At 40.3% G+C, this 27,512-nt stretch overlaps 1 protein-coding gene across 1 annotated transcript in view; it reads right to left on the bottom strand.

The window, feature by feature from the left end:
* Positions 1–3,856: 3,856 nt before the first annotated feature.
* The window catches only part of PDIA5 (protein disulfide isomerase family A member 5), a 1,005,467-nt gene continuing 981,811 nt past the window's right edge, over positions 3,857–27,512 (bottom strand). Inside the window, exons 16-17 of the mRNA XM_086957073.1 lie at positions 19,720–19,854; positions 3,857–7,685 (exon numbers count right to left, since the gene is read on the bottom strand). Coding sequence (XP_086813199.1) covers positions 7,608–7,685; positions 19,720–19,854 — 213 coding nt within the window. The 3' untranslated portion in view covers positions 3,857–7,607. The remainder of the gene's footprint in view (positions 7,686–19,719; positions 19,855–27,512) is intronic.

Genomic DNA, 27,512 nt, shown 5'->3' with positions numbered 1-27,512 from the left:
TGGATGAGTGTACAAATGTATAGGGTGAAAGGATAAATGGAGGTATGGATGAGTGAAAGGGTCGGTGGAGGGATAGATGAGTGGAATTATGGATGGATGGAAGGATAGATGATAAATAGGCTTGCAAATGGTTGACTATTGATATGGATGGGCACACAGATGGAAGGACAGAATGAATGGTGACAGATTAAATGATGGATGAAAGAATGATTACACCTTGTAACCCCCATTATCTTAAGTAACATTTCCTATACATTGACTTTCACGTTTATATGAGTCATTATCTCTGTATGATGTGTGTGATGTAACGCACCCAACACCCTGTCCTACTTACTTGGCATGAGTAACACTATAACAAAAATTAAATACACATGAGAGAGGGTCTTTGTGGGGATGAGGAGCACCATTGGAGGGTGGAACGGACATCATGCGTTTCCATGGGAGGCTGAAAAGTTGGGGTGGGGCGGTTTTGTTACCACAAAAAGACCTGCACATTTGCTCAAAGCTGCGCATACCGAAAAACCATGAAGTGCACAATTGGCTCAACCTAATATAAACGTATTTTCACTTATACTTAAGTGGTTGTCTATTTACTTACTGATATACTTTTGCACAACCTCCTATGATGTGTCTGTAAAACGTACCTTTTGTCCAGAATTCCGACTTCCTGTCCTTAATTCTTGTCCTGAATTTTAACCCTTTGTCCTGAATTTTTGCACTCACTGTCCTGAATTAGCACCCATGCCAGTTGGTCACCCTGACTAGAGCTGATTAATTGGGTTGCGAAGCGCTATAAAAGACTTCATGTACAAGAATCGAGATACAGCAGAAGAATGTGTAGGTAACGGCCTAATACAGAAATCTGCAGCCAGTCACATGCGGAGCCTTCTTGAAGCTACTGACAAGGGCTTTACGTGGGATGCAAAAAGCGGGGGTCTCTGAAAGGGGGGTGGTCTATGTTAGTGTGCCATCAATCAGTATGTTTGGTTCCTCTCTGAGCTTTCTGTACTTGTATCCAGATATGTAACATAACTGACAACTTAAAATCAGCCAGGACTATTGGCTTTATCAATGATCGTTAGCTCTTCAAGATAAATAAGCAACAGCAATTATTTTGCTATAAATAATTACTCCAGATTTTTTTAAATTATGGGACCTGTGGAAGCTGTAGTGATCTTCAGAGTGTTTTAATGGCTCAAACACACAATGCACTCACTCACCTATAAACACTGTATTTTATTTTGCCTTATCAGCCTTTAGACAGCTGTCTATCTCCAGCACACACATTACACAAAATGGCAACTGGAATAGTGACCAATTGCACTGTGCACTCTACAGAGAGGCCAACCATTGGATGGCTGTCTTCTGAAAAACTTTTTTGACCCAGTAACAGGAAGGTCGTAGGATTATTAAACTGTGTGGATAATGAGGAGGCGTAAGCGGCTGGGGACCCCTGCAGCTGGTGCCTGGACGGCTTTTGTTGATTGGCCGTCTTCGGTATTTCCTTAAGGCACTTACTAGTTACTGATAAGGCCCTGCATAGGGTGCGTGGGTAGCACCTCTCTCGCCCGGGAGTAAGGGTGGAGCTATGCCAGGGGCGCACAGTGTGTCTTCTGCTCCCTGTAGGCAGGGGACACGCCATAAATTTGAACCACATGTGGTGGCTGGGGGGGGGGGGTGCAGTCACAGGTAGAGGTTCATGGGTGGGACATGTGGGCACATGCCGGTAGGTGCACGGATGCAGAGATGTTTTAAAGCATGGGCAAAGTGGGCTCTTGCCCAGGGCCAAAGCCTTTCAAGCGGCCCCCTTACAGAGCCAGTTCTGTTCTGCAGAGTCTTGCCCGGATGACTGACTAAGTTTTAAACAAATTCTTTTAAATACAGTTTACCTTTTAATTTATTTTTAATGTGGGTGATGTGTGAGTCTATTACGGGCATTTTGCAGCCAAATGTTGTGTTTAGGTTTCATCAAACATCCATAAATATTTTTCTTTTAGATCAAAACCAGACCCCATGTATGAGAAATGGGAGATTATTTGCAGTAATATTAGTGGGCTGCTGATGTGTTACAATATTGGAAACACACATCACTGTCCCTGAACTTTTAGAAATAAACACATTTAGAATTTAGATGAGTGAGTCTGTGCATTTTCATTGACCTGGCCAAAGATGGCATAGTAGAGCTGAAAGAAGATCTGAAATTCAAAACTGTTTTGAACAGGGGCCCCCAAAATCCGTTTGGCCCTGGGCCCCCAAATTCCTTCAGATGTCCCTGATCACTGGGTTAACAAACACTCGGAGCCCTAAATGCACATCCCTGGCCTGTAACTCTGCGGGCCCCCGCCCCATCCTCTTTCCGGGCCTGGCTCTGGCTCTGACTGAAGAGAAACAATGTAAGTTGTTACTTTGTTTCTCTTCAGTCAGCGCATGGAGCTCAGAGCAGGCTGCTGCACCTGCTTTAGAGGGAGAGAGGCTTGCTTTAGTGCAAGCCTCTCTCCCACAGCTCTCTACCGAAGAGCTGAGGGGGCCCCCTTCACCTACTGAGGCCTGAGGGCCCCCTGCACTGTGGGGGCTGCGGGGGTGTTTGTTGTGCCCCTGGGGTAATACCTCCTCGATTGTCACCATTCAGAATGATTCTGTGTCGACTGTGGTGTTGGCAAAATATTTTCAGATGGCAACCTACGTAGGTTCTCCAGGTGTTTTATTACTCTAGTGGCACAGATGACGGCTCATCACTGTTAGTCATGGCAGTTGACGGGCTTACAGTCGGCAATGGGGTATCTTCAATGGTTTTAGTCAGCAGGGGCGACAGTGGAGGCATAGGTACTGGAAAATCCCTCTTTTGTGCTCTTCTGGAGAATGTGGGCCTGCAGACTACTTTAGAGCCATTTTATTATGTCTTGACATAGGCCTCATGTTTTCTTTTGAGGACTCAGCGCTATTAGGATTTTTTCTCACTTTCTCCCACCAGACTTATAGTGACTGGCCTGAGAATAATTCCCCTAAAATGGTTGTTCCGATGCTTTATTTTCTTAATCCCTTGTAGAAGTCAGATAATTGAGGGTCTTTGCAGAGAGTGTTTTGCAACTCTTACAGTCCCTAGGTTTGTGATCTGGTAGATACAGTGAATACAGCTCTTGTAATGGTCGGCTGAGAAAACCCTCAATTTCCCCACAAGAATCAGAAGTCTTAAAAAGGCTTCACTTGGATTCATTTGTAAACCAAAAGCACAAGAAAAAGGCTTAAAAAAGTTCACTTATCTGAATTGAAGCAACAGCAAATCTCTAGGACTCCTTTCCAAATGACGTGTTAGAGAAATCGGAGCTGTGAAAACCTCTAGGATGGACAAGGCCAAGAGCACATTAACCTCATTGTCTGATGTTTGGTTCCTCTAGAATGTGGTGAGTATGCTAACATAGTGGACGCTGTCTATGGCCTTTTTAAGTGGTCAGTGCCTTGTACTGCTTTGTTATAGTTACAGAGGGACTTCTTATTTGTTGATGTGGAAAGATGTAAGCGTGCAAATCTATAAAGGATCCAGTGATGGAGAATGTTTTAATAGTACTGCACGTATTTACCTTACTCAAAAAAGATTAGCATGTTGTAAAACACTTCTCCTGTTAAGAATTCCTTAGATCAACAGAAGTAATAAGGACTAAAGCAGTTTTCTCAATCTTGCCGGTGATGTCCCAAAAGAGGTCTGCCAATATCTAGACCTTGCAAACTTTGAACATATCTGATGGTAGGTAGCAATGTCTCAATGCTGTTTATCATTTTTCATTCACAATTACAAGGAAATAAGAAATACATTTGCAGTATTACCTGCAAAATAATAAAGCACACACAAACATTAACATTCTTGTAAATCATTTATTCTGAGGTCGAAATGAATCACAGAGTAAACCCAGGAAGACACAAGTAACTCCAGCATAGACGAAATGTAATATTAACACGAGGGCAACCAGGTACATTTGAGTGCAACATATAAACAATGCAACAGTTTTCTGAGAAGTTTGAAAGAGCTCATTCTACAAATACATTTCACACATGTTCAAACAATATTTGTGAAATAGAATATTCATGTTTCTACTTTGGGGAAAAAAGCAAAAATTAAGACCCCTTGAAAATGTAAACATAGTAGATTTTACGTATTACTTTGCTGTATATCAAAAATAGTATGCATCTTTTAAATGTACAATGCAATAGAATTATTTATTATATGCATTCCCTGTGCCCTGCTCATAGCTTAGACAAATCAAAATTACTACAATATATAGGTGCTGCTTTGACCTATGTCAACAGTCATTGACCAGAAAGTGCACACAATAGGTTCATGTCTGAGAGCCTTAAACTAACCCCTGTTGGCAAATTCTCTACAATTTAAATAACACAGCATAAATTATGCAAAGAAAGCAAACACTTTCTGTTTCAAGGAAAAACAATTAAAATGTGTTGTGTGTGCATGGGTGATAAGTGCTAGTGTCTTCGTTAACACACAATGACTGTTAGATGATCCCTGAGCACCCAAAACAGCGTGCCCCTTCGCATCAACCTTCTTCAAAGGCATGATTGACATCTTTAAAACACTAACTAAAAACGAAGGGCCTTATTTATATAGGGTTTGGCAGACAAGATACGCTGACAAAACTTGACAGAAATATCGTCCGCCCTATTAAAAGTGTCTTAGGCTATAATGTAAGTGTAATGACGCAGGTAGGATATCTATCACATTTGTGATGGAGTATAATTTCCACCTTACTGCAAATAAAGCCCAAAGTCAATTTCAACTGTGAAATGGCACAAAAAGACACTGTTCTAATCAATTAATATAGCCCCAGTTTTTGATTTGCCACATTAAAAAGTAAGAAAAAGAAGTAGCACACTTCCACCTGACCATGCCTGGGAGAAAATTACTCTTCCATTTCTGAAATATCAAGTAAACCAAAGAAGAACAACCAACACCACTGATGGCAGAAACACTGCAACAGACTATATTTACCATCCACTTGCTTGAAATCTCTACTTGTTGATAGCTACTCTGGAATTAAGAACAGTTGTACGAAAAATATATGAAACATCATTCGGTATGCCACATGTTTAATACAAAAGATATGCTTACTGCCATTTGAGAAAACTGAAGAGAATGCACAGTTATGAGCGAGGTATCACTCATACTGGGAGCAATAGCACCGTGGGCAGAGAAATGCTGTCTCCGTTGCCACCTGAGAACATTTGCAGAGGATGGTTACCTCATAGTAATCACAAACTCAAAAATAACACTTTTGCAAATAAATGTGCAGAATTTATGAACATAGCAATTTTAACGACAGTCATTGCAAACTATAAAAGATAATTGCATAGAAGCGAGGTGTCGATGTGAGTCAATCTACAACATAAGAGACAAAGCAGCATTTTGAAGAAATTATGACCTGCAAAGGATTCTCAGCATTTTCATTAAGCAAACTGCAATACCGGTCCTCTTTTGAAAACAAATTCTAACACAGTATGTATATCTGTTAACCAAGTAGGGTCTTTTCCAATTTATGGCCTAAGAACACAATTTTCAGGCCTCAAACTTTGGAATCCTGCTTCCTTTGGACAACTTTCTTGGTACAGTCTCCTACAGCAGCAATAGTCCTTTCTGCACCCTTTTCTCTGCACTCACATACCCTGGCTATTTTTAGAGGTTGAAGTCTTTTAATTGTCGACATTCTCTGACACTTCCTGGGGCCCTGACTTCAGTGGCACAGGTTTCTTTTAGGCTTGGATGAATGCAATACAACCACCATAACAAATTGATGGATACACTCCATAGTGCATACACAGAACATCCACCAATTTTAGGCAGATAACCTGCATCTTCCTAATGCTAAAGAACCCCCATTGTTTGCTCTCTTAAGACCTTCCTAGCAAGTTAATGTGGTCTATTTAGTGTCTTATTTTAATGTAACTTTCCACTTCCAACACGCTGGTGATCTACTTCGTTTCAGCTATGATGTCCTATTTCGTCACTTTCCAGTCACCCCAATGACATTCACTACAACCAATTTTTCTCACCAGTAGATCCAGAACGGTGACACATCACACGTTTAGCAAACCTATATAGCCAAATTTCGCAGATACACTCCCCATTTCACAGATGCCTCCAGTTTCACACGGGCACTCCCACACCTTCCGTTTAAAAGATACTCCCACACTTCCTAGCAGAAATAATACTCACTTCCAAAGTTTCTGCACCACTAACATTTCTAGCTTACATTTTTTAAATATTCAACTTTCCTAATCCTAACACACCCAATGCCTGCCACAAAAGACATTTGACTCTTGCTCTCTCCAATCTCCTTCCCTATGTTTTACAAGGCGAGATGTGTAATATGCCAGTTTATGCAGACAATTGCAGCGCTCTCATAGCTTCTTTACATCGACTCGGGTCATCACATTTACTGCATTCTCGCTTCAAGTTACCTTGATCTTGGCTGACATTTTATTCAAATTTTCTGGAAAACCACAACGTGGTGGTATTGTACTATGTACTGCCTTTCTGGTGATATTCTTGTGTTGCCCTTCTTTTAAATGGTACCATTTTCCTTGTGGTAAACAACTCCAGTGTTCAATTCTATGATTTGTTAACAAAAAAGTTTGCCCCCCATGCCTATGCTCTGTTTTGTTTCCCTACCGACATGTGCCATGTCCCCACTCCCTTTTAGGCTGTCTGGGTATATTCATTTTGACCTCACTTCCTCATAGCCCCATCTTCAGTGACACTTAATGCCTTTAAATGTCTTGATGTCTGTCACTCATCTTAAATTATTTGCACTGTTTTTATTCTTGGAGAACCCCTCGCTGGTGAGATCCATTTAGCTCTCATTTCATTAAAGCTTCTCTCATTCATAAAGTTTGTTATGCTCACACTCCATGTAAGCAGTTTCTTTGGCAAAATCCCTTGCACTTCCTATTCCTGGAACGGTCCTCTCTTTCACAGCTATTTTAATCCTCGTTTGTTGGCAAGTATTATGGACAAGAGGCTGCCTCTCTGGCCCAGGCGAACTGCTAAATTTTCATAGCTATTGACACTATTGTTTACTGTGCAAGAATTGTGTAAGTTTAAGTACTGCATACAAATATGAACATGTTTCATTTATTAAAAAAAATAACAAAAGTGGCAAAGAGTAAATGAAAATCTTTGTCGGCACTGAAGGCTACTTCCGCAGGATCGAATTTACTATTGGTTCTAACAGCAGAGAGCAAAGTCTCTAAGAAAAAAAAAGTGCGCGAGCAGCAGCAAAGCATTACTATATGGTGTTCTTAGCTGTCAAATGTGCAAGTGGTAAACATGTCCGAGAGCTTGCCTCACTCTAATTACATAAAAACACCCGAGCTGAAAAGATTCTGTAGGCCATAGTTCACCAGAGAACAGACTACTTTACATGATTTGGTAAAAAAAAAAAAAAAAGTCACTGAACTTAAAGTGGTTTGGTTGATTTCCAAAACTGTACAAAATGGATGATCTATATCTCTCTCTTTAGAATCTTGAATCTCAGTTGCAGTAGGTAAAGTGTGAATTTAGAATTCTTCACAGTGCAGAGGAAGTTTCTACCAAGCCAGTGTTACAATTCCTCCTTTCGCTTCACTTTTCCATGGTCTCTTTCGCGTAAGGATCTCATGAAGTTGGAGAATCCTGCTCCCTGGTGTGACAAAAACACACAAAAACACGTCAGTAATTTTGAATGATGTGAATAGTGTAGTTATAAATTATGTATCCCAAGTCATTCATTTTCCTAATACCAACATATAAACAATCAAATTTGAAAACGATCAAATAAAGCTCTAAAAGAACTGCAGATTACAACATAACAAGATCTGTTAAAAGGTGCACAAACTTGCCTGCAGCTAAATTTCAGGTAATTGTCCTCAAAAATAGTATTTAATGACATTTATACTGCAATATCATCAGTCTACAACATTTGTATAAATCAATCTGTAGCGCAAGTACTCCCTTTTCATGTTTTGTAGCAGTAGACAGTTGACTCAACTTAAACAATATTAAAACGGTTTAAAAAATCAACAAGTTTTCAATATTACAGTGTGTATCACTAACAATGAACGGAGATAATTTGCCTCATCACCCTGCCTAATAGTGACTAAATAAAAACGTGAACATAAGACATAGGAAGCATCAATACACATATATTTTGTTTAATGAAAGATTAAATTACCTCTATTTAACTGTTATTTCCTGATTCGCCTGCCAAATGTTACCCTTCCACCTAGTGGAGGGGACAAGACACTGCTTCACAAAGCTCTCCATGAAGGTGATTCACAGATGGCTCCATCAGTGTCAGTAAGATAATAACCTTGATTGTAGGTGTGTATGGGGAGGGAGTTAGGGATACGAGAAAGTGTTGGAACAGTAGTAACAGACATCATAAATTTAGCTACCATCTTTACTCCTAACCACTGGGTAGATCTTTCAGAAAGAGAAAAAACAAATGAGGATTAGACATGACAGCATCGTGCAGCAAATCTCCTGTCAAATCCAATGTGGGAAACGTTTTCTTAGAGGGTCCACAAAATGCACCTGCAAAATGTAAGCAGGGTAATTGTGAGAGATGCCTCAGACCACTTCATGCCTGGAGAATGCATCCTAAGTAAGTTTGGCTACAGTAAAGTGTGCATAGATATTTGCAGTAGGAGACACCACATTCAGTGTGCAGCATTGCTGTCTACAGGAAGTTTTCCACCTTGCAATGTAGGCCAGGGAGGTTCAGTGTTTGCATACATGCTAATATGAGCAATCGAAATCTGGTCAGGGGGTTAAAATATTGTAGTACTTTACTGGTACAAATATATGGCACTTTTAATATCAATGTTATGAATGACCATTTTGCACAAAGCTTTGGTGTGTGATTGCAGCAAAGCTCAACTATACAAATATGCTTGTTAAGATGGATGTTGGACAATACTTTTGGAGCACAACTGCGGTAGGATGAGTCAAAAGAACTACATTGTTTTGACGGGAACGGCTCACCTTCAGGAAGAAGCTTAAGCTCAAAGGAGGTTACCGGATTGAATAGTTTGTGACTAAAATGGAGAGCAGCATGCAGTCCTCCTGACGGGGAGAAAAAGTTAAAGTATATCAAGCAGATGATGCTTGATAGGGAATGGAAAAGACTCCTCAATTTGTACCTGTAGATGCCTGTTGCGGACTGAATGCCCCCGAGATTACTATATAGTGGATAAACAAGAGTTAGTTTATAATCATAATTTCCTCATAGCTGCGGTTCTTAACAAATGGTTCAGGGACCCCTGGTGATCGGCAACTGCTTAGAAAATACAATCTTATTTACAGATAAATAAAGTTTATATTAAATAAGGAAGCAAAACTGCAAACGATCTGTAAACGTGAAGGACATTGAAACTGAAGGTTGAAAATTACGTTGGTATCCTCAAATTGATTTGTGGGAGCAGTGAAAGTGCATCTAACAGAATATAGCATGGAGAATGTTGGCCTCAATTGAATTAAAAAAAAAATCTCCGATATCCCCATTAAAATTAAAACTTTGATTTTATTTTATTTTTGAGAACTAAAATAAAATATTTAACCATTTGGTTATTTGTTTGATGAATGCATGTTTGTGTAATGTTTTTCAGTTCAAAGCATGAAATTTGCTAAGGCCAGGATCCCTGGATCTCAATAAAAACTCAGTGAGCGTCCCCGGTTTCTAATAATGATTCCTTGAGGGTCCATGAATTCCAGTAATGATTAGGTCCACAGCAGTCACAAGGTTAAAAACTACGCCTTATTGTATGGGACAAATTGGCCACCTGTGCCTTCGACCCCCCATTTTATATTGGAGTATGACCTCCATGAATAAAGCAAACAACACCTTCAATGAACTTGGAAGTTAAAATATCTCATGAACTTCAGCGAGCACAAATGAAGAAACAAAACTAGACCGGCTTTCACAAAAACATAACCCTTGCCATCAAGTCAACATAATGAGACTATCATTCCCTCTTGTGGTTAGGTTTGTCCTTCCACATCACACAGCAACCTGTTAGTTCCATGTTCATTTTCTGTAGTATTCATGAAGGGATTGACTTTGGTAATAATACTTTTTAATGGAATCATTACTCCTGCTTCTCAGATTGGCCTGAAGTTTAAGAGGTACAACTAACAGTGTTTCCTACCAATCTCACTAATACAAACCTAAGCAAGAATGTTGAGGAGGTGTTTTGGAAATACAAACATGGGTGATTGGGTGCCTTGAATTTATTATTTAACTTCCACTTCCACCACTGTGATCCATCTGGCCATTTTCCAAATTCCGGGCACTACATTTAACATGTCTTCCTGAATAGGTATGAAAGACCTGTAGATGGCCCAATCATCACTTGCCACACTGCAACATTCAACCTTAAAGAGATAATCTTCATCAACAACTTCCTTCAGATCAGTCTAGACTCCAAAGCTACTTTGTGATATGTGACGAAAGAAATGAGTATTTCTGTCCAGCAAACCAGGCAACATACAAGCTGCAGATTGTACACTAGCCGGAGAATGGACCAGGGCATCAAAGTGAGTGGTGTAAATAGGCTACCATTTATGTTGAAGAACACTGCAGATATGTATTAGGTGTGCCTCATTTACCAAGTGTTGAAGCTGAACTTACTGTTATAGTTAAGGTAGAGGTTTGCGCCGAAGAAAAGCTCAAAGATTAGGGAATTGTGCTATAATGTCTGCAGGTTTCTCAGGTTGGAGTGGTAAGTGAAGCATATTAGTAATATTGATGTGCTGAATCATATCTGGTGGGGTCCTCAGAGGGGGGAATCCTAACGGAAGGAGCAATGAAGACCGACAGTTAAATTTCGAAGCATGCCAAAGAAGGAATCTAGAGGCATTATATTATGCTATTTCTCTGATAGAATAGTCCAATTGTTCATGTGTTTTCGATACGTCCACAAAATACATTTAGCCTGAAAATCTGTATTCCAGAAACTCATACAGAGAGGGGCATAACTATGATTGGTGTGGCAGAGATAATACGACTCACTGGGGCAGAGGAGTGTTAGGGCATAACGTGCACACTCCATACCACTTACTGCTGTATTTTTCCATCCACTCTGGGGATATTTCTGTGATAAGTGCATACAAACTGAGATGAAGCAGACTGTGACGGCTGCAGCCGTCATCTCATGGAATCCTGGTGGGTGATGATTTAATGGAATGTGAGAGGCCAGTGGGGAGTTGGCAGTTAGTGGGGGCAGAGCTGTTCGTCTACCATTATGGCTGGACCATACCTTCTTGTTTGGAGATTACATATTTTGTCATCTACACTGTGTTCTACAATCTTTCGCATTAAGCTGGTCACACTGGCGATGAGGATGGGACCTGAACACACACGTGCTATTTGTATAAAGGCACATGGCACCATTGCTACCTCTCTGCATAGAGAGGGGCTTTCCTTAGGCATTTATAAGTAACAGGAATGTGCAGAGTGTTATACGCAATAGTGCGTTGGCAGAACCTCACTTTGCTGTTGAAAAGTGTTCTGTCCAGTATTGGAGAGTATCATTCCACATTAGTTGATTGCATTGCTATAGCATATATTAAAAGACTCATTATCTACCTTTGGCCTGTGGCGAGAAACAACTGGAATGTACTGAGACCTTACCAAACCCAACAGATAGAGGCGGCTTAACCATCCCATCCATGAAGAAAAAACACAAGAAGCATCTCAGAGAGGTTTATCTTGTAACCTACTTTTCATTACCTACCATCAAAATTTTACAAAACACCACACATACCACCAAACATTTAAAGATGATACACACCTCCACCATCTAATTTAGTGAACGTTAGGTTAAAGGGAAAAAATGAAACGTCAGTTTGGCACAACCACCTTTAAGACTGTATGAAGAGAAAAAATATTTAGCTAAAAATATTCAAGACGGTAGATGGTTTGGACATGCCCCACTTTGGCACGCACCAACCTGGTAGATAGTGTCAATGACACCTGGTTGTATTAATTCTTCTAAAAACATTTAACATACAAAATAAAATAAATACGTCAGACATCATGGTTTTGAAACTGTCCTTACTTTCTCACATAACAACAGTTGCAAAAATGCCCCATTTGGTTAACAATGCTTCCATTCCTTTATTGAGCGTTGTCTTTTTATCCGCTGCAAATCTCAAGATATTTTCAAATATTTTCCCTGCATAGGCTACGTTGGGTGTGTATTTTGCAGCCAAAGGCAGTAATTGTGTAGATGGTCTGTAGGTAGAATCAGCTTCTTTGGTTCCCAGTGCAGAGAAAAGTTGCAAGTAGAAGAATTGGTTGAATGGCACCTTGTTGTATATATCATCATCGAATTTGGAAATGGTGGCAACCCAAGGGTTGAAAAATGTCTCTTAGCTTAGATCGATAAAACCTCAGAGTTTTGTTTGAATCAACATTTGCTTTAATCAGCAATTTGTTTTATTACAGTGTGAACGGTTTTTAGTCAACATTTACACTATTTTGCTTCTTGTTCTTACTCAAGGAAAAAAAAAATCTGGGAATCGCCCTGGTGGCTCAAGAGCAGACTTTCAGAATGTGCCTGCAAAGTTAGATACCTCTGAATTTCAGATTACAGGACACTCAGGGCGCACATTAGAAAGGAAAACCAACAAGGTGCAGGAAGAGTAAAAATAGCCAGGCATGTAAAACACAAGAAAACAAACAGACGACAGGCGAATTGTGGGTTATTCAAAAACGGAACTGGATATTTTGAGTGGATGGGGAGAAATGCTAAAGAAGGGTCTAATTAACAAAGAATAAGAGGCTGGGGGCGCGGTGGGATGCATCAAGAAATGGGGAGAGCAGAGGAGAGACATAGGTGGAGGTAGCAACAGAACAGGCACAGTCGTAGAACAATAGGCATTATCTGCTTTCATTGTCACTGATGTATGACAAGTGATGTCGAGGAACGCCCACATCTAAAGAGGTGCCACCGAACCACCTAGCTGACTTATGAAATGTCCTTACTCAAACCATTAATGAGGATGGTCTCACTTAAGGAATACTGACACTTTCCAATCTACATCTGCGGTATTAAGGGTATTTATTATATTGTGTTTGATGTCATTATGCAGAATGTTTTTAGGTCTTAAGTCATTGTGTTCTATGGAATCCTCACAGGGTTCTGGTAACTGTCAGGTAAAACCAGTAGCCTGCGTTTCCTGGACTGACCTGGATGTTCCTGCTGTTGTGCATTCTTATCTTTTGGAATAAAGAAACCTACTTATGGAAACTGCATAACGTCCTGTGGAATCTTTATGTGCCACCCCATACACTACATATTGGTGCCAGGAGTGGGAGTAGTGAATGTGGGTCCATGTAAAGAAGTCAACAGCATCTTCAATCGAAGCCAAAAAAGTGTGCGTTGGGTGGAGGAACATAATTGGAGCATCGCAGCAGATTATGAAGTAGCAGTGAGAAATGGTTTTCCTTTTTGAGGGGCTTAGCAGAAGAAGGGCAACAGCAGTTGCTGGCTCGTGACATGGCAGTGATTGTTTCTGTGTGTGAGGCGTTTGCTCGTGCCACGACAATGATTGTCCTGGAGCATGAGTTGCTCCCCGTGCTCCGCAGACTCATTCTCTGTAGGTCAGAGGAGCTCACCCCAGAATGGGTTGGGCCAGTGTAGCTCACGTTGGGTTCTGCGGAGCCACCTAACATCACGTTAACCACATGCATCTGACGTCCGACACGAGTGGCAATTTTGGTTTGGGTCCTTATTCAAAAGTGTGTGCCACATGTGGAGCATGCTTTGGACAAACAGTAATTACAAGAGTTCTTCAAAGTCTGATTTCTTTGTGACAGGAATATTATCTTTATTTAAAGTGTTTTGTGGAAACTTTAAGGCAGGATTTGTGTACTGTGATTTGTCAGGGCTGTGAGTCAAGGAGCTGAGCAACCACCTCCTTTTCTGCATAGAGTTGGCAAACCATAAATTAAATGGAAATAATGGTTGCCCATTTTTAAGACCTACATTGCTGCAATTGAAGCATTGGCGATAATCTGCGAGAAAATGGGCCTTTCATTTAATCACATGGCTATCGCAGGGCAAAGAGTATTTGACAATTTACCTAGAGCTCCCACGCCTACAGAGGGAAATGTGCCTTGGTATGTGCATTTGGAAGCGAAAGAAAGGATGCATAGACAATATTCTGAAAAGCCAAGTGTGCTCCTTGAAAGACACATTTTTTAAAATGTAAACAATCTAATGAGGAAACTGTTGAGGAGTATATTGCTTCATTGAGGGTTTTGGTCTTGACATGCAAATTTGAAAGCAATGTAGACATTTATATAAGGGACCAGTTCCTATTTATTTGTTTTTCAAAAAACAATTCAGGAGAGATTGACGTGCAGAAATCCTACGTAGCTAGAAACCATTGACGTTGCAAAAAGTATTGAAGGTCTATTATTATTCCGCAAGTCATGACTAATCAGAGAGGTCTTTCGCCAGTGAGCTATATCTCTGGCAACACCGCTATTTGTGCTACTTGTAAGAACAACAAAGGTAGAAAAGGGCAAAATACATGTACCACATGGGAAATTATCCATCCTGTTCTGCGGTTGGAAAGAAATGTAATGGGTGCCGCAAGATAGGGCACTTTCAAGCAGTTTGTAGGGGTTCTGCCAATAGTTCAGAAAAAGTCAAGATTAACAAAGTTAATATGTATGACAATACTGAGGGCGTACAAGAGTGTGTAAAAAGATGTACTAACGCACTTTTGACAGTGTACACACCAGGTTGATAATATGCCAGTTTTGTCTGTGGGCACTGATGAGTATGTGAAACAATTAATATTATCCAAGTTTACATATGTTTTCAAAAATTGGATGGGGACAGTCCTAAGCATGGGCGGAAAATCCGTTACGCTCGCGGATTTTGCGGATTTTCGGTAAATTCGCAATTTGCGAGATTCGCGAATTTCCCGCAAAATCCGCAAATTCGCACCCAGCTGATTTTTTTTTTGCGGTGTAAGTTCGCAATTGCGAACATGTAGGTGCGGCGGGCAGCAACAATCTCGCGAAATTACAAAAATTGCAATTCCGCACAAGAAATCTACTAGCAAGCAGCATAGACCTTCTGAAAATGATTATTTTTATCAGAATAACTCCTCAGGTTGACATTTGCCTGCACTTCATTAGATTTGAGGCCTTTTGATTTTCTTTGGATAACTTTTGGATTAGAAATCAACTTTCTCATATAAGCTTGGTGGGGCATTAAAGTTGCTGTAATGCTGCTCTGCAGAAAAACGAGTTTTGCAAAAGTGAAAGCAGGTTCAAAAGTTCAAACTCATCATTAGTAACCGTTCCCTGTAGTGCTTCCTGACAAGGGCCCCTCCAAAGTTCAGTTGCTAGTTGCAACAATTGTTCAGTTGCTAGTTGCAACAATTGTATGACCCCGCTCTGACCCTCACAGCAGGCTCATAGAATAGCTACAAGTACGCCACAAAGGTCCTGGAAAAAAAATTTGCACTGCAACAGAAAGCAAATTACAGATAAGGATGCAGGTGCCAGACTGGAATTTTAAAACAGTGACACATTAATAAATCAACCCCAAATTAATTCATGTCAGTTGAAGCAGGCAGGTGTGCTTGCTTTTTCCCCCCATAATCTACAGTGATGATGAACTAGAGGGTGGCATAAGGCATTGATGTACCAGAGGGTGGCATGGGTAAAACAGAGGGTGGCAGGGGTAAAACAGAGGGTGGCAGGGGTGAAACAGAGGGTGCTGGGAACCTATGATGATGAACCAGACGTAGAAACAACATAATCGTGACCGTTGCGAGCCGACATGTAAGTTCGCGATTGCGAACTGTTACAAAACCCTCACGAACTGTCAGAAATCCTTGCGAACTGGCAGAAATCCTTGCGAACACAAAAAAAAAATCCGCAAATTTGCGAGAATTTGCGGATTGCGAGTTCGCAAATTCGCAAAATTCGCGAAGGCCAGATTCGCAAAATTCGCCCATGCTTACAAAGTCACAGGTTTGAGCATGTTATCAAGTTTTTAAAAACGCCACACCAGTTATACATAAGGTGAGACCAGTACCAACGATCATGAGAGGTGATTTGAAATTGCTCTTGAAGAAACTTACTTCTGAAAGGGTAATCACACCCACGGATTCCTCGTAATAGGTCTCTCCAGTGGTCTTACTAAAATATTCTCTGATGAGTTGCAATTATGTGTCGATTTAAGATCTCTTATTCAAAGCATATTAGTGGATTGTCATGCGCTGCCATGCATTCAGGAGATAATTGCTATGGTTGGGGAAGTGATATATTTTTCAACAATAGATTCCTCTAAGCCAAAATTCACAAGCACTCAAGATTTGTTACACCTCATGGCACACATAAGTATCTACGGTTGCCATGTGCTCTTGCATCTCCAGCTAGCATATTTCAGAAAATTAGGGATACACTGTTTGGTACCCTCCCTCATGTGCAGGCATTTGAAGATGATATCTTAATATTTGAAATTAACCATAGAGGAACACACTGAAACTCTTGAAAATGTGTTGTGAATTTTTGAAGAAAGAAGTATGACAGTGAAACCTGAGAAGTACAATTTGATAGTTCAACAAGTTGATTATTTGGGCCACATAATCTCGGGGTGTGGCAACAAACCAAAGTTTTGCAATGTGGAAGAAATAAGAAAAGCAACCCCCCGCCCCCTTCACATAAGGATTATTCAAGGTCATTTCAGGGGTTATCAGAGTACTATGCTCACTTTGTACCAGGATATCCTCTTATTGTACAACCTTTGCGTTCCTTCCATAAAAAAGGGGCAACGTTTGATTGGTTTGTTCAGTAAAGCCAGGCATTTGAAAACATCATAGTTAGTGTTGAATTCTCTAGCATTGCGTCCATATGCTCCGACTGGTAAATTCTTCATCACATTAGATGCTAAACTTAGAGGGATGGGAGCGGTTTTTGGTAAGTGGGACGGCGGAAAAGAAAATGTGGTTGCTTCTGTTTCCAGAATATTGAATGAAGCAGAGGTAAATTGAAGCATGATTGAGTGGGAGGCACCAGCGTGTGTTTGGCAAGTAGAAAAATCTAAGACATACATTTGAGGGACATCTTTTGATGTCTACACTGACCGTAAGTCATTAGTGTATCTCATGAGTGTTAATGGTTTAGGCAAAGCGTCGGCACACTTGGTACGACTACTCTATAAACTGCAAGATGATGATATGACTGTAAAATAAATAGAAGGGGGAAAAACATTTGTGCAGATTGTTTATCATACCAATGCCTGATGCTGTATCCTGTGAGAGGACAATGAATGTGTCCCCGTGGTGCATGCTCTTTCTGTTTGCAATGGAGTTATTTGGGATAATGAGTGGGTGACGGGAATGACAAACTATGAAGTTTTGCAAAAAGAATTTCATTACAATAGCATTGATTGGCCACCTAAGAAAACCTTATCTGAAGGGTTACGGAGTTTTTGCCAGATATCATCTGAGTTGTCAGGTGAAAATCAGATTTGTTTAAGAAAGGGTTTGTTAGTCACTTCTTCCAGTTTGCATGGATTTATAGCCAGTTTATCACATGATGGTCATTTGGGAATTTCGGCTACTTGCAAAAGATTAAGACAATTTGTTCGGTGGCTTGGTACAGACAAATCAGCTTCTGTTCTTATTGGAGTATGTCCTCAAAGCATAGTTTCTGACAAACACTGGAAAACCGCTAACAAACATCTTTTTCCAGAGCCGCTGTCCATAGGCTCTTGGTTGCCCTATATTTCTCAGGCCCCTTCTGTTTATTGCCATCTGACAAAAGATTTTTAATTGTATTAATCAACTACTTTTTTAAGTTGATTTACCAGTCGTTTGTAGATTCTCCCAATACCAACTCTGTGATCAAATGTTGGGGAAAAACTAGCGGACAATGATATGTATTTTGTATCAAGGGAATTGAAAGAATTTATAACTAGTATGGACATAGAGCATGTGCACGTTGCCTTATAAAGTCCTTCATCCATTGGCCTAGTAGAAAAGACAAATCGCATGCTTAAGGAAAGCATTCTAACTGCTCTATCTGCTCAAATTGATGTGTCAAAGTTTTTGGAGGATAAGGTGTTAGCATATTCGATCACTCCTCACTCTACTACTGATGTATTGCCTTTCAAATTATTACGAGGAAGAGAGGCTAGAACTAAGTGAATACTTGGTTGGCTGCAGAATGCTGCATCGCAGAGTGCTAATATGAACAGTGAGGCAGAATTTGATGTAAATAATGAGGAAAGTTCATTAAGGGAAAGAGTTTTGTTGAAACAAAACCTGCTGAAACAATTTTATGATTGTAGGAAGAATGTGAAGGACATTGAAACTGAAGCAAACTATTGGGTTCTGTTAAAGAAACCAATTAGGGTTGTGAAAGGGTAGTCAAAGTTTACATTGCCAATCAACGTGGTGAAAACAAGTAAGGCTTCTGTTCTGTTACAGGGGAAAGGGTGGAGCAAGAAGGACAGTGTGGTTCCCATTTTTGACACCCAGCCAGAAATTTACTATTGCACGTGTTCTACCAGTATGGAGAGTGATGCAACGTGCATTTCTGATATTCCTTCTCAGGAAATTGAGCCTGTCTCTTCCCAAGAAAAGCCAACCACCTCTAATGCTATTGTGGAAAGGGATGGTGAGGTTGGTAGAACTCACACCACTGCTAATGCTTTTGGGGAATGGGATAATGAGGTTGGTAGAACTTGCAGTTCATGGACTGTGAGACTACCTGCTAAACCGCGGAATTAGGAGTTATCCTAATTTCGTACTTTTTTGGGGCTGTTTTCATCTCTAGATTCTATTTCTGTAAGGAATGGAGGTGAAGTATTGAGAGTATTTATTATATAATGTTTGGTGTCATTATGTATACATGTTTATTATGCAGAATGTTGTTAGATCTTAAGTCATTGTGCTCTATGGAATGCTCAGTGGGTTCTGGTAACTGTCCAGTAAAACCAGTAGCCTGCTGTTCCGGGACAGATGTGGGAGTTCCTGCTGTTGTTATGTTTTAGAATAAAGAAACCTAGTTAATTAAACTTCATAACGCTTTGTGGAAACTTTGTGCGCCACTCTATACACTACAACAGCATTTATTTGTAGCACTTGGAGCTTTCCCATGAAGCAACCTGCCAAATGGGAAAAATCCCCCTGTCTTCTCACCTGTTTTCTAATCCAGCCCATCTGCCTCCACTTTCTTTATTCCTCCATGAAGAATGGTAGCAATGGGGGAGATGTGGTGAAATGTTGAATCAATCACTGCAATTTATGGAAAACCAGCTACGAACTGGAGAGTATGGCTATAGTTCCAAAGAAAGTACCATAGAACAATGCAGTTGTGGTGTTCTGTACACCAGAATCTCCATCTCCAACAATTATCACAGTCTTTGCTGGGAACTGGTCATAGACTGCTAACGGAAGTGTTGTTTGATGGATAAAACTGCTATCAGGAAGAAAAAAGTAGGACTCCTTGTTTTGAAAAGATGAAGCAGTCGATGACCGCAAATGTCAAGGGAAGCAAGGAATGTTTGAAAATAACATTACTTAAAATTCCTGGAATATGTAATGAATTTAAATCAGTGCTTCCACTTGTTTCCCATCCATCGCATCAAGATCATATTTAATGCTCACACTCCTTCAAAAAATTTCAAAGCAGTACTTACTCCTCGCTCCCCATTGTATTTTTCTGCAAACTTTCCATAATTGTAATAGTTAAAGGTTGGGTATCCTTCTACACCCTCTTGTTTACACAGATCTTGGTTCTTTTCTTTGGTGCAATCCACTGCTGCATAGGCAATCTGAAGAACAAAAGAAGATAAAAGGGCTGTCAGTTCAAGATAATCAGACATCCATCAAATACAGATAGTGTTTTGTTTTAAATATTATCCATAATTGCCTGCTAATCATGTAGTTAATGGATGTCACCTCATGCTCACTAGACAAAATCACTGAACGTGTAACTGGAAGCTTTAGTCTTTTAAATACGTGTCTTAAAAGGAGGAACTCAATTTCTGTCAGAAAGGTCAGAGGGCAACCCTAGAAGACCAATATTAAACACAGATAAAAACTAGGCTGTGTATATCCAGAAGATCTATTTTTTCGAGTTGAACATATCTTGAAGCAAGGCAAGCATTCAGTATCTCTACAATTTATTAATGAGAAGTTATTAGACTATTCATTGGTTTACAAAATGACCACGTGGCACACGTTGTTCTTATGTAGACAAATCCAACACGAACAAAATTTCTCTGATGAAATGACAAACACACACCCAACCAACAGTTCACATCAAACTGAGCAATAGATGGCACACACACCATGACACACAATTTCATAGCAATTGATAGCAGTGGCAGGTTACATCAAGCAGTAAATGAGGTGGGGTAATAAGAGGACCAGTACTTGTCATTTGTTTATACAGAAAAGAAACTTCTACACCTAGGTGAGTATTGGGTACAATCTACCTTGACAAGTCCAGATGGTGTGTGTGTGCACCTTTTCTGTTAAAGGAGGTAGGATAATTTAAAGGGCAAGACTGCAGACCGAGTTGAAATCAGTGCACTTCCTAAACCCCAAATATCTGACTATGCCATTCTAAGAAAAACATCATATCCGCCTGTGCATGAAAAGTGTTCCTCAGATGGCAGGAATGTTGCTGGACCAGACTGTGGAAGGGAAAGGTGCAAAAAAACGGGAGCCATAGACCGATTGTGAGCAACCCCCTTTTGATTGTGAAGAAGATAAGCATTGCCTCACTACAGCGGACAGCATGCCACTGGTGTTCGATCTGTTTTGGGGTAGTGTTTTCTGGCTTTGGGGAGAGGCCAGGCCATCTGAGAAGTGACTGGAGCATAGAAGTGAGTGTCACCAGTAGACACTGAAGTGTGAAGCCCAAAGGCCTCGATTTTCTATTAGGAAGTTGAAAGATACATATATAAATATACATTTATGACACGAAAGATGCGGCACAACACAGTTCCAGTTCAGTTTCAAAGGTGATTTATTGCTCCAAACTCAGACCAACGCGTTTCAGCCTAGAGACAGGCTTTGTGCATGAATGGCATAAAAAGTAATTCATCCCACAGTGATATGTTTTCACAGGGACTTATAACAGTGTGGCTTTGAAATCAGGAGCAATTTCCTCGTTTGCTCTTGCTCAGTTCATGAGAAACAGTTGCCCTGCTTGCGACACATTCCTCTATGTTACTGGTATAAACCCAAAGCACACTTCCATACTAGTTAGTGGAAGATTGCTTGGCAAACCTGGAGCGTTTCGTCTGAAGTTGTCCTTTGAACTTAGCAGATTGGAAGAACCCCCGCAGGAAAGGAGATGAGAGGCTCATTCAATTATAGGAAACACTGTCCTGGAGCAAAGCCCCTTTTAGACACCTCGGTCTGTGGACAGGAGCTTTCCCCCTTCATTTGGTTAGTACTTAATAAATAACACCAGTTAAAGAAGGAGAGGTAGTACTTAATAAATAACACCAGTTTGTAAAATCTCTTTAGGTTATCCCAGGGATCCAAGGCAAGGGTTCGGGTGTTCCAGTGTAGGGATCACGAAGAGAGAACTAGGAACATTTGGAGTGCACACTCACCAAACTTTTTGAGGCAGAAATCTGGTGCATAGATTGGAAGAGAAATGCTAAAGTGTAAAAAGAGTCTTTTGGCAAGCAGGCAAGGTGATCGATCCACAGACAGACAGGCGGCAGGACATATAGAGTGGTCTGGGAAGAAAGAAAGCCTAATGAAAGGAGGGAATGTGAAGTGTGACAAGTTCAACGAGGTGCCGGCCTAGAAGGTAATCTTAAAAAACACATGAAAAGCTGATCATGTAAATGCCAACAATGTTACAACTGCAAACCTTACTTGCAGACTTCCATTCTGAATGTTATGACCACATAATGGTGTAGACATTGCAGATCTCGAGGAGACTATAGCAGGAGGCAGCAGAGGTGATGATCGTAAAAAGTCAGGTATAGCTATCTAAGGGAACTCAATGTTGCAAACGCAGGAAAGGGGAGGAAGTATTTAAAGGAGACAGATGGGGAGAAGAGACCATGGTGGGCAGCTGACGAAGGGACGTATTTAATTTGTGGGCTTAGAGGGATACAGAAGTTGGGTGAAAACTTGCATTGAATGGTGAATAGGCAGTTCACATTGAATGGATGGAGAGAGTTAAAGAATATCAACATATGGGCAAAGTCAGTGAATAAATATTATGAGTCACCAAAAGACCATATAACAAATACTACTCAGTGTGGTTAAGCGCATGGAAAAGGACGAGGATCCAGAAAATGGTCCTGAGTTACCCCCAAAGGCAGTGGGTTGGGGAGAACTACTAGATCTCCAAGATACATTGGCTCTTTGATTCTCAAGCTAGGAGATCCACTAAAATACAGTGTTCAAATGTTCAAAAGCAATGTTAAGATTCAAAAGTTTGAAGGAAGAGATCAAAGTCAATGGAAGTAATGGCTTTAGAATGGACAAGGAGGATGGATATCCACCAAAGAGTGATGGCCATGTGTGTATGTAATGAAGTTAGAAACATACGCTAGCAAGGTTTGAAGAATAGTTTTTGCAAACTGTGTGAAATGCCAGTGTTTCAAGGGCCTCAGAAAAGAATGGATTTAGCAAGACAATTGGAGGGATGCATAAGGTGTGCTGGTCAAAGGAAGGTGAGGGGTTAATTGATATTTTTTAATTAAAGGTATCATTGGATGATTGCAGTCAATCTAAAATACAGCAGATAGATTCAGCATAGTCTATGTAAAAGGGAACATATGCAGCCTGCGTTACAAGTTTGCATAAGCTGCCTGTGAAAAATGACAAATTTATCTAAAGTCATCTAAGCCATTGTGTCTGGCCAAAGACCAGTCTTGCTTTTTAGCCTTCAAATTTACATGGCACAAATCTGAATGAGCCTTCAGGACATGACTTCACAAGCTACTAGAGCACTCTATTTGCATTTATGGAAAGAAGCACTATTGTTGAGGTTCGGGAAAACATTAGAAAGGTGGCTTTTCAGATAACAGTCGCTCAAAGTAACTCAATATACAGTTACCTTTTTAATCATGCGTCAATAATTCTAATAAACTGTTGTGTACTTGGACTCTTGCAAGTAACTTCAAATAAAATAACTGCAGTATTGAAAAAAGAAGAGGAACAAAGCGCGCTGGAGGTTCTTTTTTTGCAGAGTAGAAATGAGTGGGTGAGGAAGAGTGGAAAGAGGACCTGTATGATTAGGTGGTAGAAAGACCTGGCTGGTGTGTGGCTCAGTAAACTAATCCACCTACTGGAGTGACCAATGTTTAACCGCTTAGTCACAGTCTCAAATCCAGGCAGCTCCACTCCACCTTTCGTCCTTTTGATGTTCATGAAATGAAAAGCACTGACTGTTTAACTATAAAAATCAGCACCAAATGATTTGATCGGCTGTCAATCAGCACTTTACAAGAACATGTAAAAAAACTGCCATGAAGAAACTGCCCATCAATATCATTATTAAAACAAATCCCACTGTTAAAGGGCCACCATTTGTGATTTCGACTATGGTGCCCCATAATAGGTCAATTGCACGGGTTATGAATGTTAAGGATGAAGATACAATACATGTCGAATGTATGGAAGAGTTGCATCTTTAAGGTTTATGTCCTTACTTTGTATGCCACGCTAGGTACAACACAATGCTAAAGAGTATCTTTTGAGAAGCACCACAAGCAGACCAGGTGGGAGTCTGTCACAGACATCTGCTGGTAACAGGATCCAAAGGGTTTAAACCAACAGGTGTTTTAAGGGACATACCTAATACACACTGGGGGTGTAAGTCAAAAAGAAATTCAACATTAAGTCAAAAAAGTTAGTCCAAAAAAGCACTGAAGTAGCTCGCTCCCAATCTTCGATGATGGCACATTAAAAAGAGAACTGATGTCAGCACGCTGGGGTGGCACATATATAGGCACCGTACACGTCACATTCGGCGCAGACAATACAGGGTCGATCATGCCACCAACCGGCACACAGAGCTACTCCTCAAAATTTTCCAGATCCAGTCTGACACCTGAGGAATTTTCTAAGGTAACAAATCTGCGTCTAGAAGTCTCTATTAGATGCCACATTTTGAAACGCTCCAACCTTCCCATTAACATAAAAAATTTTTTTGCATTTTTCTTATGTTTGGAATTCAAATATTTCATAATTTGTGTATCTGTGAGATTTATACTTTTGTGTATTGTTTAGCGGTTCAAAGAAATTGATTCAGTAAGGTCCCCAGAAGTCCAAAAGGTTCTGCTGCTTTATACTACCTATCTATATTATACAATACTGCCTAATAAGATGATCATCCTTTAACCCCTGTTATTTTGCCCTGATGATTGTGCATGACCAGGTTGAAGCAGCATAGAAACAGGTCAGCACTTTTGGGACAATGTGGGCTTATCATTGATGCCCCTGTGTTTTTAATATTGTGAGGGTGGAAATAAATATAGTGAATTAGTCCACTCTAACACACTTACTTTTGAGGGTTGGTTTTCAAGTGAAACCAAGCTTATGTAGAAGAGGGACGCGGTGTACACTATTGAAGGAACACATATACGGGAGGCTCAGGCAGAGAAATCAGGTCAGAAAGATACTTTTCACTGACGTCAGTACACTCACCTTGCTTGCCACCCTTTGTTTTGCTGTGGATGTCCATTCCCAAAAAGAAACAAACACTGTGATGACACACACTTCGTAACCTGAGTGAAGATTTGACACCCTTTTAATCATAATGTTTAGTATAATTCCGTTGATCAAAAATCACCATGACATGTAGGTGGCATGCAGGTGTCTTTAATAAAGTGCTCAAGAGTTTTTTTTTGTATGACTTCATTTTTAGGCAACATCCAAGACGGTTGCGATTATTGACTGGTGCGAAGGCAGTGCATTATAGTTTTTTGCATTGCCAAGATCCAAGTGTAAGGTAACGACTTGTACCTCACTGATGATCTTTGTGATTGATGCAAGTCTAATGTGATCCCAATCAAAGCCGATTGCTTGGTATGGAGCCGCAGACTGACAACTTTTAGCACAAAAGTCTTCCACTGAACAAGGTCAATGTAGAGCTTTCATGATGGTGCCACTAGGGTGAACATTAGAAGAAGCAGAAATAATTGGATACTCTTGAAAGCATTCTTGAGAAGATTTATTCGCATCTGTGATACGCGTCTCAGTCTGGAAGTAAACCGGCTTTCCTCTGTGTATAGCTGATTTGTAGCCACGCTCATAGGTGCAATATTACACCAGCAACAAATCTCGACTTATTTCACTTTCTTTAAAGGGCCCTGTATCTACATTTCAAGAGTCTGGCTAGCCAGAGAACTAATTGTTTAGTTCCTTAATGAACTGTTCCACATGGAGGAAGCATCTGAGATGTGTTGGAGATCACGGACTGGATGGAGAAAGTGGGTTACATTGTCCGTAAAATTAGCATAGATTAAGAAAAATATGATCGTTTGTAAAATGTGCATATAAATGTACACGTTAAAAGAACATAAAAGACATCTCTAACTTCTCCTTGGAATGTTTTCAGCTTTACCAGAAAGCACAACAGACAACCTCACCATCAACTCTAAAGTTCAGTATTTGTATCCAATTTAGCTTTATTTGGTGTTGCAGTTTACAGAAAATGACTGAGTCCAATACATTTAGATCATTGTTCCTTTTTCAGACTCTCACATGTTACCTGCTTCACTCAAGCCTCACTATCGCTTTTCTACACATTTCACATAATCTGACAAGTTGGTTGGTATATTGAATGTGTTAATAAAATTACGTGCCCCTAGGTGTTTTTGTTAGGCAGGTCAGCCATGAGCCAATACAAGCAACTCCTGTTATTAATTTTTTATTGGATATTTATATTGGGGTATTGCTTCAAATTCTGTATATTCGCAGAAAAAGAGGAGGGTGCTGTAACACGGAGCACCACAGAGCGGTCGAATATAAGTCCAAGGAAGCTTGTGTGGCTAACAATTAATATAAAGCGACGAAAATGAAAAATTGACGGATGGTTTTGCCAAAGAAAACTCAATAATGCAAGCATAGCACTACTCCAAGATAACCTTCCTCAGCAAATCAGCCGAAATACTTTTGACCCACATTTAGTGACAAAAGTCACAGTCAACAACATATTGTTCAAGTAAAAGACGTATTTCTCATGATTTGCCTATTTTTAAGGGATCAGTGGAGAAATCAATGCAATAACGTAACCTAATATACAATAAAATATAACATGTAACATAAGTATATGAAAAATACCGACAACGAACATGCTGTATCCTTATGTGCTGTCCTTTGTAATAGCTGTTAAAAGAAAGCTTAACTCACTAAAAACGTTGTACATTTATGATTGCGGAATAGAGGATTATGCATTGTGGAGTTGTAAGTATGTGTGCCCCGAATACTGAAAATTGCAGGAATAAGAGTGTCCTGCATGTGACCTTCAGCATTCTAACAAACTTTGTGGAAGCACATTTCATTCTTTAGCCTACATGTACATAAATTGTATTTGAAGGTGTAGGGTATGAAAATTAGTGATATTCTGCCAGAATCCATTTTTTAAATTCAATTCTTCACGTTTTATTTCTTTCACCTGACAGGTGTTTCATGCACCTCTGCACACTTTCTGCCACTTGCACCTAGATCTCTTAACAATAGGTTTAGAATTGCACACAAGTGTTGGAAAGGCATTATACAGTTTGTGAATATCCACAATTTTGACTTTGTGGGTGTTAAATATCAAATGTATGTATTCACTCCCCCAGCACTTCCCTAAGAACATCCACTTCTTCAACCCTAGCTGTCACAACAGCTGATAATTCAACATAATGCCAGGTTTTTTGTTGCAGGCGCAAGGGATATTTGCACGTGTAATATTGGCAGGTTGGACAAGTGAGTTAAATACTCAACGCAGAGACATGTGGCGATTCGCAGGTCAACAGTCTGAATCCTGGTCAGGATAGCTTAGCCTTCCGAACCTCCCAAGTTGATAAACTGAGCACCATCAAATAGGTAATAGTAAAATTTGTTTTTAGTTCCTGGAAAAGGAAGAAGAGCAGTAGGAAATGCAAAATATTATTAGAAATACGAAGCCTTAGACTAAAAAAGAAACTGTTTCTCTGAACTATGCATGTGCCTACATGACTGTGGATCCGAGTGCTATGCTAAGATAAAGGTTAAATAGCAATGGACGTCAATCAGGCCGGAATCCAGCACCTACTTGCAATGCAACCCCGCCAAGACCGAACTCCATCCATAAAAGCAAATACTAGCTCTGCATGAACAGCAGCAGCTCCTCCTGTAAAGTGACTTCAGAATTGTTGTTCAGACCCTCTGACTTTCCTGCTTAGATGGTGTAGCCACCTCCCTGACACCACACTAACCCCGATAAAAGGCATCCCACACACCGCTGCTGGCCTCATCA

This window comes from Lissotriton vulgaris, chromosome 2_1 (genome assembly GCF_964263255.1).
Source record: "Lissotriton vulgaris chromosome 2_1, aLisVul1.2, whole genome shotgun sequence".
NCBI lineage: Eukaryota > Metazoa > Chordata > Amphibia > Caudata > Salamandridae > Lissotriton > Lissotriton vulgaris.
The sequence above is the reverse complement of the archived record's forward strand: the minus strand, read 5'-3'. Positions and strand labels throughout refer to the sequence as shown.